This window comes from Nomascus leucogenys, chromosome 19 (assembly GCF_006542625.1).
Source record: "Nomascus leucogenys isolate Asia chromosome 19, Asia_NLE_v1, whole genome shotgun sequence".
NCBI classification, from domain to species: domain Eukaryota; kingdom Metazoa; phylum Chordata; class Mammalia; order Primates; family Hylobatidae; genus Nomascus; species Nomascus leucogenys.
This window is the reverse complement of record NC_044399.1, coordinates 48,849,857-48,866,373: the sequence shown is the minus strand read 5'-3', so window position 1 is coordinate 48,866,373 and position 16,517 is coordinate 48,849,857. Positions and strand designations below refer to the sequence as shown.

Genomic DNA, 16,517 nt, shown 5'->3' with positions numbered 1-16,517 from the left:
CAATTTTAGATCTTTCCTGCTTTCTCCTGTGAGCATTTAGTGCTATAAATTTCCCTCTAAACACTGCTTTAGCTGTGTCCCAGAGATTCTGGTACGTTGCATTTTTGTTCTCATCGTTTTCAAAGAACTTATTTATTCTGCCTTAATTTTGTTATTTACCTAGTAGTCATTCAGGAGCAGGTTGTTCAGTTTCCATGTAATTGTGCAGTTTTGAGTGAGTTTCTTAATCCTGAGTTCTAGTTTGATTCCACTGTGGTCTGAGAGATTGTTTGTTATGATTTCCATTCTTTTACATTTGCTAAGGAGTCTTTTACTTCCAATTATGTGGTCAATTTTAGAATAAGTGCCATATGGTGCTGAGTAGAATGTATATTCTGTTGATTTGGGGTGGAAAGTTCTGTAGATGTCTATTAGGTCCACTTGGTTCAGAGCTGAGTTCATGTCCTGAATATCCTTGTTAATTTTCTGTCTCATTGATTTGTCTAATATTGACAGTGGGGTGTTAAATTCTCCCACTATTATGGTGTGGGAGTCTAAGTCTCTTGTATGTCTCTAAGAAATTGCTTTATGAATCTGGGTGCTCTTGTATTGAGTGCATATATATTTAGGATAGTGAGCTCTTCTTGTTGCATTGATCCCTTTACCATTATGTAATGCCCTTTGTCTTTTTTTATGTATGTTGGTTTAAAGTCTGTTTTATCAAATACTGGTATTGCAAACCCTGCTTTTTTTGCTTTCCATTTGCTTTGTAAATCTTCTTCCATCCCTTTATTTTGAGCATATAGGTGTCTTTGCATGTGAGATGGGTCTCCTGAATATAGCACACCAATGGGTCTTGACTCTATCCAATTTCCAGTCTGTGTCTTTTGATTGGGGCATTTAGCCCATTTACATTTAAGGTTAATATTGTTATGTGTGAATTTGATCCTGTCCTTATGATGCTAGCTGGTTATTTTGCCCATTAGTTGATGCAGTTTCTTCATAGTGTGGATGGTCTTTACATTTTAGTGTGTTTTTGCTGTGTCTGGTACTGGTTTTTCCTTTCCATATTTAGTGCTTCCTTCAGGAGCTCTTGTAAGGCAGGCCTGGTGGTGACAAAATCCCTCAGCATTTGCTTGTCTGTAAAGGATTTTATTTCTCCTTCACTTATGAAGCTTAGTTTGGCTCGATATGAAGTTCTGGGTTGAAAATTCTTTTCTTTAAGAATGTTAAATATTTACCCCCACTCTCTTCTGGCTTGTAGAGTTTCTGTAGAGAGATCTCCTGTTAGTCTGGTGGGCTTCCCTTTGTGGGTAACTTGACCTTTCTCTCTGGCTGTCCTTAATATTTTTTCCTTCATTTCAACCATGGTGAATCTGACAATTATGTGTTTTGGGGTTTCTCTTCTCGAGGAGTAGCTTTGTGGTGTTCTCTGTATTTCCCGAATTCGAATGTTGGCCTGTCTTGCTATGTTGGGGAAGTTCTTCTGGACAGTATCCTGAAGTGTGTTTTCCAACCTGATTCCATTCTCCCTGTCACTTTCAGGTACACCAAACAAACGTAGGTTTGGTCTTTTCAGATAGTCCCATGTTTCTTGGAGGCTTTGTTCATTCCTTTTCATTCTTTTTTTCTCTAATCTTGTCTTCATGCTTTATTTCATTAAGTTGATCTTCAATCTCTCATATCCTTTCTTCCACTTGATCAGTTTGGCTATTGATACTTGTGTATGCTTCAGGAAGTTCTTGTGCTGTGTTTTTCAGCTCCATCAGGTCATGGTCATTTATGTTCTTCTCTAAACTTGTTATTCTCATTAGCAATTTCTCTAACCTTTTATCAACGTTCTTAGTTTCCTCGCATTGGGTTAGAGCTTGCTCCTTTAGCTTGGAGGAGTTTGTTATTACCCACCTTCTGAAGCCTACTTCTGTCAATTGGTCAAACTCATTCTCTGTCCAGTTTTGTTCCCTTGCTGGCGAGGAGTTGCGATCCTTAGGAGGAGAAGCCACATTCTGGTTTTTGGAATTTTCAGCCTTTTGGCACTGGTTTTTCCTCATCTTCATGTATTTATTTGCCTTTGGTCTTTGTTGTTGGTGACCTTCTGATGGAGTTTTTTTGTGGTCTTCCTTTTTGTTGATGTTGATGCTATCGCTTTCTGTTTGTTAGTTTTCCTTCTAACAGTCAGGCCCCTTTTCTGCAGGTCTGCTGGAGTTTGCTGGGAGTCCACTCTAGACCCTGATTGCCTGGTTATCACCAGTGAAGGCTGCAGAACAGCAAAGATTGCTGCCTGCTCCTTCCTCTGGAAGCTTTGTCCTAGAGGGGTACCCACCAGATGTTGACAGGAGCTCTCCTGTGTGAGCTGTCTGTTGACCCCTGCTGGGAGGTGTCTCCCTGTCAGGAGGCACAGGGGTCAGGGACCCACTTGAGGAGGCAGTCTGTCCCTTAGCAGAGTTTGAGCACTGAGCTGGGAGATCCACTGCTGTCTTCAGAGCTGGTGGAGAGGAATATTTAAGTCTGCTGAAGCTGCACCCACAGCCGCCCCTTCCCCCAGGTGCTCTGTCCCAGGGAAATGGGAGTTTTGTGTATAAGCCCCAGACTGAGGCTACCGCCTTTATTTCAGAGATGCCCTGCCCAGAGAGGAGAAATCTAGAGAGGCAGTCTGGCTACAGCCGCTTTGCAGTGCTACGGTGGGCTCCACTCAGTCTGAACTTCCTGGTGGCTTTGTTTACACCATGTGGGGAAAACTGCCTACTCACGCCTCAGTAATGGTGGACGCTCCTTCCTCCACCATGCTGGAGCATCCCAGGTCGACTTCAGACTGCTGTGCTGTCAGTGAGAATTTCCAGCCAGTGGATCTTAGCTTGCTGGGCTCTGTGGGGGTGGGATCCGCTGAGCTAGGCCACTTAGCTCCCTGGCTTCAGCCCCCTTTCCAGGGGAGTGAATGGTTCTGTCTCACTGGTGTTCCAGGTGCCACTGGGGTACAAAAAAAAAAAATTCTGCAGCTAGCTCGGTATCTGCCCAAACAGCCACCCAGTTTTGTGCTTGAAACCCTGGGCCCTTGTGGTATAGGCACCTGAGGGAATCTCCTGGTCTGTGGGTTGTGAAGACTGTGGGAAAAGTCTAGTATCTGGGCCAGATATCTCTGTCCCTCACAGCAAGTCCCTCACAGCTCCTCTTGGCTAGGGGAGGGAATTCTCCAACCCCTTGTACTTCCCGGGTGAGGCGAAACCCCACCCGGCTTCACCTCGCCCTCCATAGGCTGCACCCATTGTCTAACCTGTCCCAGTGAGATGCACCAGGTACCTCAGTTGGAAATGCAGAAATCACCCGCCTTCTGTGTTGGTCTCACTGGATGCTGCAGACTGGAGGTGTTTCTGGTCGACCATCTTGCCTGGGAATCCTCGTGTTTTGCTCTTATAAACAATGCTTTATTGAACACTTTCTGTCATAATTCCTTAGGCATATGTGGAAGAATTTCTTGAAAGTATACATTTGAAGTCCCGAGTTATAGACTAACTATGTTATTATTATATATTACTAAATTATTCCTTAAAGTGCACCAAGTTACCATCCTATGAGCAGTATATGAGAATTCTTACTTCCCATACAAATTTTTATATTGTCAGACTTTTTATTTTTAGCCAACCTGATGAAGATGAAATCGTAACTAATTATTTTTCAATTTGTATTTCCCTGAACACCAGTAAGATTGAACTTTCCCATTCATTTGCCATTTAGTCCTCTTCTATGAATTTCTTTTAAAAAAAGAAAAGTTGACATTAACAATTGAAGTCCCCTTATTTATTCAGTGTGAGTGTCTACTCTGTGGCAGGCACTGTCTGGACTCTGGAGATCTAGCAGGGAACAAAGCAAAGTCTCACAAGTAAAACAGATTTTTTAAAAGAAAATCTAGCAAGATGGTAAAGAGTGATGCTTTTGGTCTTTTAGGGTTCTATTAACTAGAACCCTAAAGGCCAAGAAAAAGGCAATAAGTGCCAAGCATCTTTCTATCCTGCAGCCAGATGCTAGACCTTCCTGGGCAGGACTTGCTAAGAGATTGAAGCCACTGCCAGCATGAGCAGCCATCCACGTGCCACCCATGAAAGGAACTGCTAAACGCTGAGAGAAGCATTTCTCCCTGGAAAGTTGTTCACGTTCTGGGCATCCCACTAATATGTTTATGAAGCTGGATGCTGTGGGAACGGATGCCATTGCTCAAGCACAATGTGTAGCATGGGAAGAGAGAAGAGAGTGGAGTACAGAGCTTTCTGGAACCAGTACTGAAGGAGAGGACAGAGATGGATAAGCCTGAAAAAGAAGACAGATGACTGGTCAAAGCAGTGAGCAGGAACCAGAGGACAAAGGTGTCACAGAAACCAAGAGAGGACAAGATTTTCAGAATAGTGGTAAAAAGCCACAGGTTTTAGAATCATTCTGACCCAAGCAGGAATCCTGGTTCAGCCTTTAACCATGTAACTTCACTTCTCCAAACCTCAATTTATTTATCTTAAAATGTGGTTAATAATGCATGTCTCATGTTGTTTTAGATGCTAATGAAAGTTGAGATAATAAAGTTGCTTTGCATTATGTCTAAAATAAATTCTTTTAAAAAATGAATTGTTTTATAAATTAGAAGGAAATGATCAGATGTATTAAATGTACTAGAACAGGAATTGGCAAACTTTTTCTGTAAGAATTTTAGGCTGTATATTTCATGAATCCTTCATTGCGCTCCCTTCTATTATATATGCATTTTTCATGTTAAACTGCAGTTAAACTCTTCCCCTGTCCTTCTAAATTAACTTTGCGAAGTTGGAGTGTAGTCTTTTCCCCCTTAGGCTATGCGTTAATTGAGGCTTTTTTCACCGTGACTTTATAATGTCTAATATACAGTATTAGACATTATAAAGATATACAATATCTTTGCTCTGCACAGTCACTTTGCCCCTCCCCCACCACCTAAGAAAAAAAGATGGTCATATGGTCATGCTAACAGGTGAAGTGTATAAGATGTCTGCGTATTTTGTGCAACTTCAGAGTTAGATTGAAATTACCAGGCACAGATTTAGTCTTGTCATTTTGTTTACACATAGGGGAAAACAATTCCATTTATCAAACGTTTTGTGTAACTGCACCACCCAAGTTTTGCCAAGCTGAAAACTTGGACCTTTTCCATGTAGTGACTTTTTAGTTTTAGTTTTCATAACCTGGAGATGAGGCTGTTGTTTTTGCATGATGTATGTAGTGTCTCATAACTGGAGTTTGCTTTAGTTTTATAGTATCTGTACTGCTTGGATTTTTCAGGAGTTATTTTATACACAGGTGATGTATTTCTCATTGAAAACACAATTTAAAAAAAAAAAACCAATCTCAAAAAAAAAAAAAAGATTTTTAGGCTCTGAGGACCATACAGTCTCCATCTCAAAACTCTGCCATTGTAGTGTGAAAGCAGCCATAGGCAGTATGAGTATGGCTGCATTCCAATAAAACTTTATTTACAAAAACAGGTGGCTGGTAGATTAGGCCCACAGGGTATAGTTTGCCAACCTCTGAACTAGAAAAATACATTTAACAGTAGCCTTTCACTTCTAATGTGTTTGGTCAAGTAAAATAGGGACTGAACTGTGTTTACCAGATTTGAGACTTAGGAGGTCACTTACTGAGAAGCTTTGCAGGAGAAGTTGCTGGGTAGTGATAAGTACAGAAACCTGATCTAGGCCTGGACAAATGAAAGAGGTAAAGATGTGGACACCAGAAGGGTAGACGCTTATTTCAAGGAACTTGACTTTAGATGGAAGGAGGATGTGTAATTAAGAAGGGGTATCAGGTTCAGGGAACATATATTTTATGTTTCACTTTTTGTTTTTGTTTTCACCTGAGAGATACTTGAGCATATTTCTGGGCCATAAGGAAGAAGCCAATACAGAGGGCAAGAGTAAAGATGCAGGAAAAGGGCCTTTTAAAAAAATATCAAAAACAAAACAAAGGAAATAACCCATGAAACAAGGTGTCACCTGACCTTTTTAGCAGCAGTACACCTTAGGTATTGGGATAACATGTCGAAGAAAGAATGGCATCACTTGCAGACTCTTGGGAAACTTTATTAAGCTCAAGATAGTATCTGGTAACATGGAAACTGACAATATAAAGTAGCATTGCTGCCCCTAGTAAAGGAGTAAGTACTAGCTTGAAAAGGTTAAGCTCTTCTCTACATTTTGTTATTTTCCTAATCATTGTCCCTGTTACCATTAAATCTATAAATATAATAACCAATAGATTCTTAAGACAGAAAGAACACATTTGCAGATTCATTCATTTCTAAAACAAATGTTTTCTGAGCAGCCACTATGAACTCTTGTAGATGAGTACAGTGGTAACAAAGCCCTTGCACTCTTAGAGCTTACGTGCTATTGGTCATGGATTCCAATTTGGACACATTTGTCTTCAGAAGCCTCATCTAGTGATCTTCCTGTGCCTTCTTCAAAACTTGAAGTGTCCAACATCTATTCACTCTACCAGCACGTCTACAAATGAATCTGGGTACCCCAATACCTTGGCACCAAGAGTAATACTTAGATTTCTACAAGTCTCTAATGCCTAGTACAAATAGATACAATATATACAAAATCAAAATTACAGATAAGGGAAAGAAAAAGACCCCAGTTCTGTGACTACACAGGTATTACAGAAGAAAATGGAAGTCAACTCCATCTATAATTTTTTCCAGATCCTGTCCTAAATGTTTTATATTTATTATCTCATTTAATATACACATTAACTCTGAGGTTTTAGACACAAGGCAGTGGAGTCTAGGAAACATTAGGCAACTTACTGGTAAGGGATAGAGTCTATACACTTTACCACTCTGCTGCACTGCCTCTCGCCTTACTCATCCCCACTTAGGAAAGTACACAGTGTCAGAATGCTCTAAAAACAGTATCCTAGGGGATAAAGGGAAGGGGAATAAGGTGAAGGTGTATATGAAATACCTGCTGGATTCAGACTTGACCTCTCAAGGTCATGTATAAAACTCACCTCAATTCCATTTGAATACCTTTTTAAGCCTAACCTAACTAAGAAGGCACAGGTGGGTTCAACATACTGTATTTCATTAATTCTAAGATGAACATTTTTAACATTTTAAGTCTCATAAATCAAGATATATCTTACCATCAATTAATAGCATTATAGAACTGAATCATAATTTTATTGGCAACAATTTTTTCTTTCTTACAATTGATGGTGTTTCTGACTCTATGAAATAGAAAGTAGATACCTTTGTGGGTGTAGGGGTTGGGGGCGTAGGGGTTGGAAGTTGAAAGAGTTCCTGCCTTATAACTTTAGTTTTTTCAGGGAGGGTGGACTGTAGGCCATCTGTTAGGGTAGAGGTGAATGGACACTGGCACATTTGAGGAAGAAAGGTAAGATGCTTTATTTTTCTCTTCCCTATACTACCCCTCTCCTGTCCTCTATCAATTTACATGTCTTAGGTCTTTGACCTCCTTAAGAGTCTGCACTAATGTGTTTACTGTGGTGTTCCCAGTGCTTTGCACACTTTATCATTTAGCACATGATACATTATCATGAAGTATTTGTATTAATGATGAATGAACATGTGAAGGAAGAAAGTTTGGAAGAGCAGGTGTGGAGAGTAGAAGAGGGAATTAACTAGAAACATTAATAAGGATTACCCAGGAGGTGGTTGCCCCATTTGAGATTCAAGACTATATACCAGTCTTCACTGTTGGATGATTCTTTTTTTCAATAGTTATTGCCATTTCATATATGAGAGTAAGAACCCTGGTGATTGAATTGATCCAGATTTGGGGATTTTTAGGGTGAGCTTGATAGAGAGGCAAAAGGCTGAGGATGTGGAGAGTATAGAGAAGAAAACAAATTATCTAATGTTGCTAGAATGCATATGTACTTGTTGACCTTATAGTTTTCATTGTTTCAAAACTACATCCAGCTTGTTTTTGCATCATTTCAAACCTTTGACTGTGTCCTGTTCTAGATTCTTGACTACAATGCCTTTAGTAACTACTGTCTAGTGAATTTATTTTATTTTTTGAAATTAGGTTTTTAATTTTGATTTTCGTAGATTTAGAGGGTAAAAATGCAGTTTTGTTACATGGCTATTTTGCAAAGTATGAGCTAGTGTAACTATCACCCAAATAGTGTACTTGTACCTGTACAAGCTGGCCCAAGGTCATCTAAGGTAGATCATCCCTCACCTCCTCCCACCCTCCCGAGAAGTCTCCACTGTCTATTATTCCATGTTCAATGTCCATGTGTACACATTATTTAGTTCCCACTTATGAATGAGAATATGTGGTATTTGACTTTCTGTTTCTGAGTTATTCAGTGAATTAATTTTAATAAACTTCTTTCTCTCAAAATAATATATGGATGAGAAAATTCTGAAAGTAGAATTTCTATAACATAGAAATTTAATATGTATAAAATAACCAATATTTTTGCTAAATTCATAAAAAAAAACCATACTTTTTCTGCCTCACAAGTCACATACAGACAGTCATGTCATCTCAGTAACAAACTACAAACAGGGAACTTACGTGGAGAGTTTAATGTTGTAATGAAAGGAAATACAACAGTTAACCTGGTGCTAACTTAAAAATGAATATTGTTGTTACTGTCCACAATCAGGCACATTTGATAAACTATAAAAACAACTAAATTAATGTAATGAATTGAATAGTTTATATTATTATTGAGGAATAATACTACACTCAGATCAGCTAAAGATACACATTTTTCAATAGCTGAATTCAGAGTACTTCACAATATTTGTTTTGAATAATGTGGAAAAACCTAAATTTGTCAATTCAAGTTAACTCAGTCAATTTTTAGTTTGGGGCATGTTCTTTGTGTTAAGGATTCAGTCCCAGTCAGGGTTCTCCCCTTGTGCCTCCTACTTCTCCCCGTGTGTAATATAGATTCTCTGAAGAGACTTGTCATCTAGGTACCAGGAGGGGGACATTCAGTCCTGGTATTGTTCACTGTCTTTTCTAGACTCCAGCTTAGATAGGCAGCTGCTGTGAGGTACCTCAGAAGATGCTTCTGCCTTGACTCTGGGGGTCGTCATGACCCATATGTTCTGGAACAGAGCTACTCAAACTGTGGTCCGTGGACCAGCAACATCAGCATACCATCTTGCCTGCGAGAGTGTGGGAAATGCATGTTCTCAGGACATACCCCGGACCTAGCAAATCAGAATGTCTGGGAGCAGTGCTCAGGAATCTGCATTTTAACAAGCTCTGTGGATGACTCTTATACACCCTAACATTTGAGAAGCTTTGTTCTAGAAGATTTGCTAACATCCACCTGAGCAATCATGATGAAATTTTTGTTTTAATGAGTGGTAATTATGGTTACAGATAAACAAAAGGTTCATTGGGCACAGTGAGTATAATGATGGAATATTGACCTTGGTGAGAATAGAGTGGCTGTTGTAGAAAAGGAGGAGGGTTGGGTGGCCATAGGGCATGATAAAAGCAGAAGGTACCTGGGGTCATGGAATTGATAATAAAGAGAATTGGGAATGAATTGAAGGACGAACATGTTTTAGATGCTTGTCATTATAAGGGGTTACTATTTGCTTTTGAGCTAAGTCTAATTTTGGTTCTCTTAAAAAGCCAAAAGGAGGCAATTTGTGGACATTTAGAGGGTCAGGTAAGTTCTTCACCTAGAACAATATTAAACAGCTTCTAGATATTACCTGTACTGGTATGAGATTTCTTTTCTGATGTCTGAGCAGATCTGGATCTTCTTCCTCATCCCCCAAATGCACACACACCCAAACACCGTTTTTTGTGTCTGCATAATCATAGATTTGCTTGAATAGGGTCGTGGGAGTGATGTGACCTCTTTATTACCTCGACTGAGCAGCAGTGATTGGCAGTGTTGAGATTTAGTTACAAATAATTATTTCCTTTGGGGTAGCTCAGTGAGCAGATGCTTCTTTTAGAGGCTATTGGTAGGAATGTTAAACAACAAGCTGGCCCAATTTTTCAAAGAAAAATTTCTTATAGAAACTTTATAAGCATTACATATTCTGTTCTTGCAATATGCAGAAGAGATCCTTTTGGAAAATGACAATCAGACCTTAGTGTGGTTTAGGAACAAAAGACAGTAATCTCACAAGAGAGGGAAAATGTAATAGATTGCTACAGAGATAGACAGTCCCCCTTGGGCTTCTTGTGCTCCCAGACATCTTGCTACATGAGCCACACATGTAAGGCCCTGATCATTCTTTATGTGGGCCATTTTTCAGGGTTCTGGTGAGCAACCTTGAAGAATGAGTTACTGTTTCCCTTCAGGACCAAGAGCAGGTTTAGCAGATTTGGTTACTATTTGCTGTAGAAGTGGCAGGTCATCTAAGGTAGATCATCTAAGCTCAGCATTCTTTCCTGTAACACAATCCACTGTGAATGCAAGTGTCCTTGGGCCCTCTGCATTGGCCCTGTGGCAATGTGGGACAAAGGAAAACCAATGTAAATGTCCTGGTGATCATGCTGCTTTGCTGTGCTGTAAGTAACATAAGTCTTCTGTCTCTAACCCAGGAATCTCATGTCTTCTGCCAGCATCCGTGATACAGTAAGAGATTACTTTATTAGTTTATGTGTAAACTAAAATCAAATTACAAATCCGACCATTGTATGGTGAACATTAGAGAGCTTTGGGTCTCTTAAAAGGAATTTGTTCAAGGGTTTCCTGCAGTGGGGTGTTAGGAAGGGAGCAAACGCTAGAGGTGGTAGTAGTATTTAGGATCAGGAAATTGCACAGTAAATAAAAGTATTTGAGGGGGTGTTTCATGTCATAGGTAGTTATACACATACACATATACCTGTTATGGGGACAGTATCCCAAATTGGTTTAGATAAGAAAGGACAGTGTTTCTTTTCTAATAACTCTATTAACCTTGCGTTTAGGTGAGTGTCAGTTGTTCTGAGGAGTAATAAATGGTGCCACAGCATATCCCCATAATCTGTGCAAATGGCCCAAGCAGTCAGATGGCATACTTTACTGCCAAGGTGGACGAGGCTTGTTTCCTTTGTGGTGGCAATGACATTTGCTACTTATTAAACTTTTTTTCCCTTCTCAATGTATCTTTAGGCCAAAGTCTCTAACAGTTGCTTTTCCATATCACTGAAGGATGCAAAAATCTGAGGCAAAGAATGTTCAAGTGAAAGAAGGAGTTAGCAGGACAGGGGTGTGGAAGGCAGCTGGTGAGAGAGATGGTCCAAGGTAAAGGATTGTACAGGTGTCATATATGTTATTGTCCTCATCCAGCTGTTTTCCCACCCCTGGATTTGTTGGATGACTCCTCGAACAGTGAAGGTAGAAACACATTCCACAGCCATGTGAATTCCAGCTTCGGAGAAAGGTGAGCTACAGAACAGTTCTAATATAAACTGATGTCGTGAGATTCTAGAGTCTGCTGTCATCACATTCTGTTATTGCCATGTTAACTCCACATGCACCTTGAGCATTCAGTCTTCTGACCTGTTCCACCTATACAGGGCATTTTATGGCTTAAGGATGATGGCCTAGAAGGGAAGGGAGAGACTTACTTTGGATTAAATTCACAATGGGAAAGTGCTTATGGTAAGCCTTAGAAAAAAACTTCAACATGTGCTAAAAGAACATTGAAAATATTCATAAACCAAGTTTTAGTGCTCTCCTTTGTTTCCCATAATAACTGGATATCCTGGACTGTCCGGATATTCACTTGAAACATTCTCCCCAGAGAGGTTGTGCTTCATCCATGATTAATATTTTAAAATACAATTAGTCAACAGAATATAAGTTTATTCTCCTTAACTCCTTTAAATACAGTAGTTAGTAGTCTCCAACAGATATTGTGGTTTATTACCTTTAAAACCAGTTCTATCTTTTTCTTTGGGAATCTTTTTGTTCTGGTATCCTTGCATATGTTTCCCCTGATCTTTCTTTCACCTGCTTCCCTGATTTTTTCAACTTCTCTTCCCAAGGTTTAATAGCGTGGGTAGGTACTGTGTAGGTAGAGATAACCTTTTAGACTCATGCATACGTTTGGGTACATCTATGTGACCATTAACTTAAGCTCCCCTATTCTTATTCCTTGCTGTTTCCATATTAGTATGGAAACAATACCAATTGGTGGACACCAAAAGGTGGATATTATTCTTCAGGAGGCTTGGCAGGTCTCCACTCTGCTCCCTATTTTTTTTCCTCATTTGACCCTTTTCTCACTCTAGCTGCTGCAAAGAGGACCAGAGCTTCCAACGATGTTCTCCAGAAGATCAAGTTAGTACAGACGCCCAGCATCGTGGAGCCTCTTCTATTTCACAACCAAGTATATCTCATGGTCATAAAACATCTTACTCCCCTGTAACACGTAAAGTCAATTCAGCCAAAGCAAGTAGAAGGTTATTATCTGTATCAAGTCCATCTTTCTCTGAAAGAAGATGTTCTTTATTTGTTGGATTTCAAAAAAGAAATGCTTCCCCTTACTGGCAACGAAGTAGAGCTAACTTTGATTCTGAAGAAGACACAAGCTTCACTGATTTAAAATCTTCCTCAGACCATTTTGGTAGCTTTATGTCCCACAGAAGACGTTTCTCATCCCGTAAACTAAGTATAGTTTCCTATTACAACAGTGCCAATTTTTTTGATCCTCAAGCAAGTGGCCAGAATGTGTTTAATCTAAATGAAATTGAAATCTTTTCTAAAACTTCAAGTAATACTGATGCTAAAAAACATATAACCATCTCTGCTCCTGAATATAACACTAAAAATTTTAAGAATTTTGAAACAAATGCTACTTCTCCAGCCTTTGGGAACACTATTGATACAGCCTCCTATCAACAAAGCACATCATCCTTCTTTTCTCTTGCAAGTGATATTTCCTCTCCCGATCAACAAAATGGAATTGCCACTGATATTCAACAAAGGGGCCAATTATGTAAAGATTTAAAAGATTTCCTTCATCCTGGTACTGAAAGTTACAGCACAGATCATTCTCCAATCATGATTCCACAGCATCCCTCTCAAAGTGGAACTTTCCCATTCCTCCATAAAGCTGGATTTTCTTCATCTAATAAAAATTCTGGTTGCTTTATCCCACCTCAAAGCGAATTAACTTCAGGCCCGTTTGAAGATGAAGACTTTGCTGTCTTGTTTCAAGATGAAGACAGATCTTCACCTATTGAAATTCCTAAAATAAGGTCACCTCAGACTTTACCCTCTCTTAGAAGGGCACCTCAAATAGTTTTCCCACCAGTCACTTTCAGTCTGTAGAATTCATTTCTCATAACTCCCCTTTCCTCACCAAGCTTCACTGCATTTTCTGAAAAAGATTCCTACATTGCAGTATAAATTTAATTGCTGTAGTTTTGAAAGTTAGTTTACTGATGTTATTGGAGTATGGAAGTCAAAGATGATTTTGTTTCAAGCTTTTTTCAAATTTACTGCTTAAAGATGGGCTAATCTCAGATTTCTGAGTAACTATTATAATACTTTTGTGGTCTGAAAATAACATCAAGCCTTGATGTGTGGACTTTCTAAAAGTAATACATTCTTTGAGAGTTTGGTATCCCCTTTTATCATACTCTAATCATTGGAAATAGTGTTCTTATATAATCTCTAGAGCTATATTCATCAATTCACACATTTTCATATATATCAGCCTTGCTAGCTATATTTCTCATGCCCGATGTTCCACTGACAGATAATGTTTTTATTAACACAAGAATCAAATTAGAAGTTTAAAATATTATAGTGGAATATGTAGAATATTTAGAAACCAGATATTTTAACTAAGTAATTTTAATACACATTCATGTATGTGCAAATCTGGGCATTCAAGGAATTCTGAAATCAGGAAAAAGTATGTATATTAGACTCCCAAAATTTTATTTTTAAAAATGAATGTTTTTCATTTTTTTCCCATTGTATTAACAAAGACTATTATAAAGTATTTATCAAAGTAGCTAATGAATAAAAATGCATGTAAGCAATTGAAAACATTTAAGTTAGAATACAATTAGATTTTGTAGAGGAAAAGAATTTGCATTATTTCTAATTATCCTAATAAAATGTCCCCCAAATTTATATCATGGGGCTAAGATGTTATTTTTACTTTTGTGGTTTTCTCTTCTTCTTAGCATGTGTCTTTAAAAAATTGTCTTTTGATTTTAATTTTTAAAAATTATGATAAATATAACATAAAATTTACCATCTTAACCATTTTAAAATGTGTGTTTCAGTGACATTAAGTACATTCACATTGTTGTACAGCCATCACCGCCATCCATTTCCACAACTCTTTTCATCTTGCAAAACTGAAACTCTCCACCCATTAAATAAGAACTCTCTACTCCTCTCTCTCCCTAGCCCTTGTCAACCATCACTCTATGTCTATGATTTTGGCTACTCCAAGTACCTCATATAAGTGGAATCGTATGGTATTTTGTGACCAGCTTATTTCACTTAGCATAGTATATAATGTCCTCAAGGTTCATCCGTGTTACAGCATATGTCAGAATGTCCTTCCTTTTTAAAGCTGAATAATATTCCACTGTATGTATATATCACATTTTGCATAGCCTTTATCCATCAGTGGACAATTTGGGTCACTTCCATGTTTAACTATTGTGAATAATGCACTATCTATGAACACGTGCATCAACTATCTGTTCGAAAACTTGCTTTCAATTCTTTTGAGTATATATCCAGAAGTGGAATTATTGGATCATAGGGTAATTATATTTTAATTTTTTGAGGAACTACCATATTGTTTTCCATAGTGACTGCACCATTTTACATTTGCACCAAGAGTGTAGAAGGATTCCAGTTTCTCCACTACCTTGCCAACACTTATTATTTTGTTTTGTTTTTTGTTATAGTAGCCATCCTAATGGGTATGAGGTGGTATCTCGTTGTGGTTTTTATTTGAATATCCCTAATGATTAGTGACATTGAACATCTTTTCGTGTGACTGCTGCCCATTTGTATATCTTCTTTGGAGAAATGCCAATTCAAGTCCCTTGACCCTTTTTTTAAAATCAAATTGTTTGTTTTTTTGTTGATTTGTAGGAGTTCTTTATATATTTTGGGTATTAACCCTTTAAAAAAGATATAATTTGCAAATATTTTCTCCCAATGTGTGGGTTGCCTTTTTACTCTGTTGATTACGTCCTTTGATCCATAGAAGTTTTAGGTTTTGAGGTAGTCTAGTTTATCAATTTTTTCTTTTATTGCCAATGCTTTTAGTGCCATATCCAATAAATCATTGCCAAATCCACTGTTGTGAAGCTTTTGCATTATGTTTTCTTTTAAGAGTTTTATAGCTTTAGGTTTTATATTTAGGTCTTTGATGCATTTTGAATTAATTTTTGTGTGTGATGTTAAGTAATGGTCTTACTTCATTCTTTTATATGTGGATATCCAGTTTTCTCAACACCATTTGTTGAAGAGATTACCCTTTCTCCATTGAATGGTCTTGGAACCTTTGTCAAAAGTCATGTGATCATATATGTGTGGTTGACTTCTGGGCTTTTCATTTTCTTTCACCAGCCTATACATCTGTCTTTACACCACACTGTACCATACTGTTTTGGTTACTGTAGCTTTGTAGTAAGTTTGAAAATCAGGAGGTGTGAGACCTCCAACTTTGTTTTTATTTTTCAAGATTATTTTGGCCATTTGGGGTGTCTTGGAATTCCAAATGAATTTCAGGATAGATTTTTCTATTTCTACAAAAAATATCATTGGGATTTTCAGAGGGATTGCATTGCATCTGTAGATTATTTGGGGTAGGATTGACATCTTAACATTATAAACTTTCAAATCCACAAACATGGGATGTCTTTCTATTTGTATCTTATTTAAATTCTTTCAACAATGTTTTGTAGTTTTCAGTGTAGGTTTTTCATCTCCTTAGTTAAGTTTGTTTCTAAGTATTTTACACTTTTGATGCAGTTATAAGTGAAATTATTTTTATAATTCTTTCCAGATAGCTCATTGTTAATGCATAGAAATACACCTGATTTTTCTATGTTGATTTTCTATCCTGCAACTTTGCTGAATTTTATTAATTCTTATTTTGTGTATGTGTGTGAAATATTTAGGGTTTTTTTCTTACCTAAAGATTGTGTTGTCTGTGATCAGAGGATCATTTTGCTTCTTCCTTTCTAATTTGGATGCCTTTATTTCATCATCTTGCCTAGTTGCACTGGCTAGGACTTTTAGTACTATGTTGAATAGAAGTGATAAAGAGCACCCTTGTCTTGTTCCTAATCTTAATTAAGAAAGCTTTCAGCCTTCCACCATTGAATATGATGTTAGCTGTGGACTTTTCATATATGGTCTTTAATATGTCAAAGCAGTTAATTTTTATTCCTAGTTTTTTGAGTGTTTTTATCATAAAAAGGTGACAAATTTTGTCAAATGCTTTTTCTGCATCAATGGAGATGATTATGGGTTGTTTTTCCCTTCATTTTGTTTATGTGGTATTGATACGGTTTGGCTGTGTGCCCACC

The 16,517-nt window shown here is 37.9% G+C and overlaps 1 protein-coding gene across 6 annotated transcripts in view; it reads left to right on the top strand.

The window, feature by feature from the left end:
* Positions 1-16,517, top strand: part of RMDN2 (regulator of microtubule dynamics 2) — a 132,393-nt gene that overhangs the window by 11,680 nt on the left and 104,196 nt on the right. For 2 of the 6 annotated variants that reach the window (XM_030799553.1, XM_030799552.1), the window contains exons 1-2: positions 11,585-11,601; positions 12,234-13,202. The exons of 3 other annotated variants lie outside the window; for them this stretch is intronic. In XM_030799553.1, the coding sequence (XP_030655413.1) occupies positions 11,585-11,601; positions 12,234-13,202 (986 nt within the window). Of the gene's footprint in view, positions 1-11,468; positions 11,602-12,233; positions 13,203-16,517 lie in introns of those variants that run through there. One more of the 6 variants, XM_012501521.2, reaches the window with a different exon arrangement.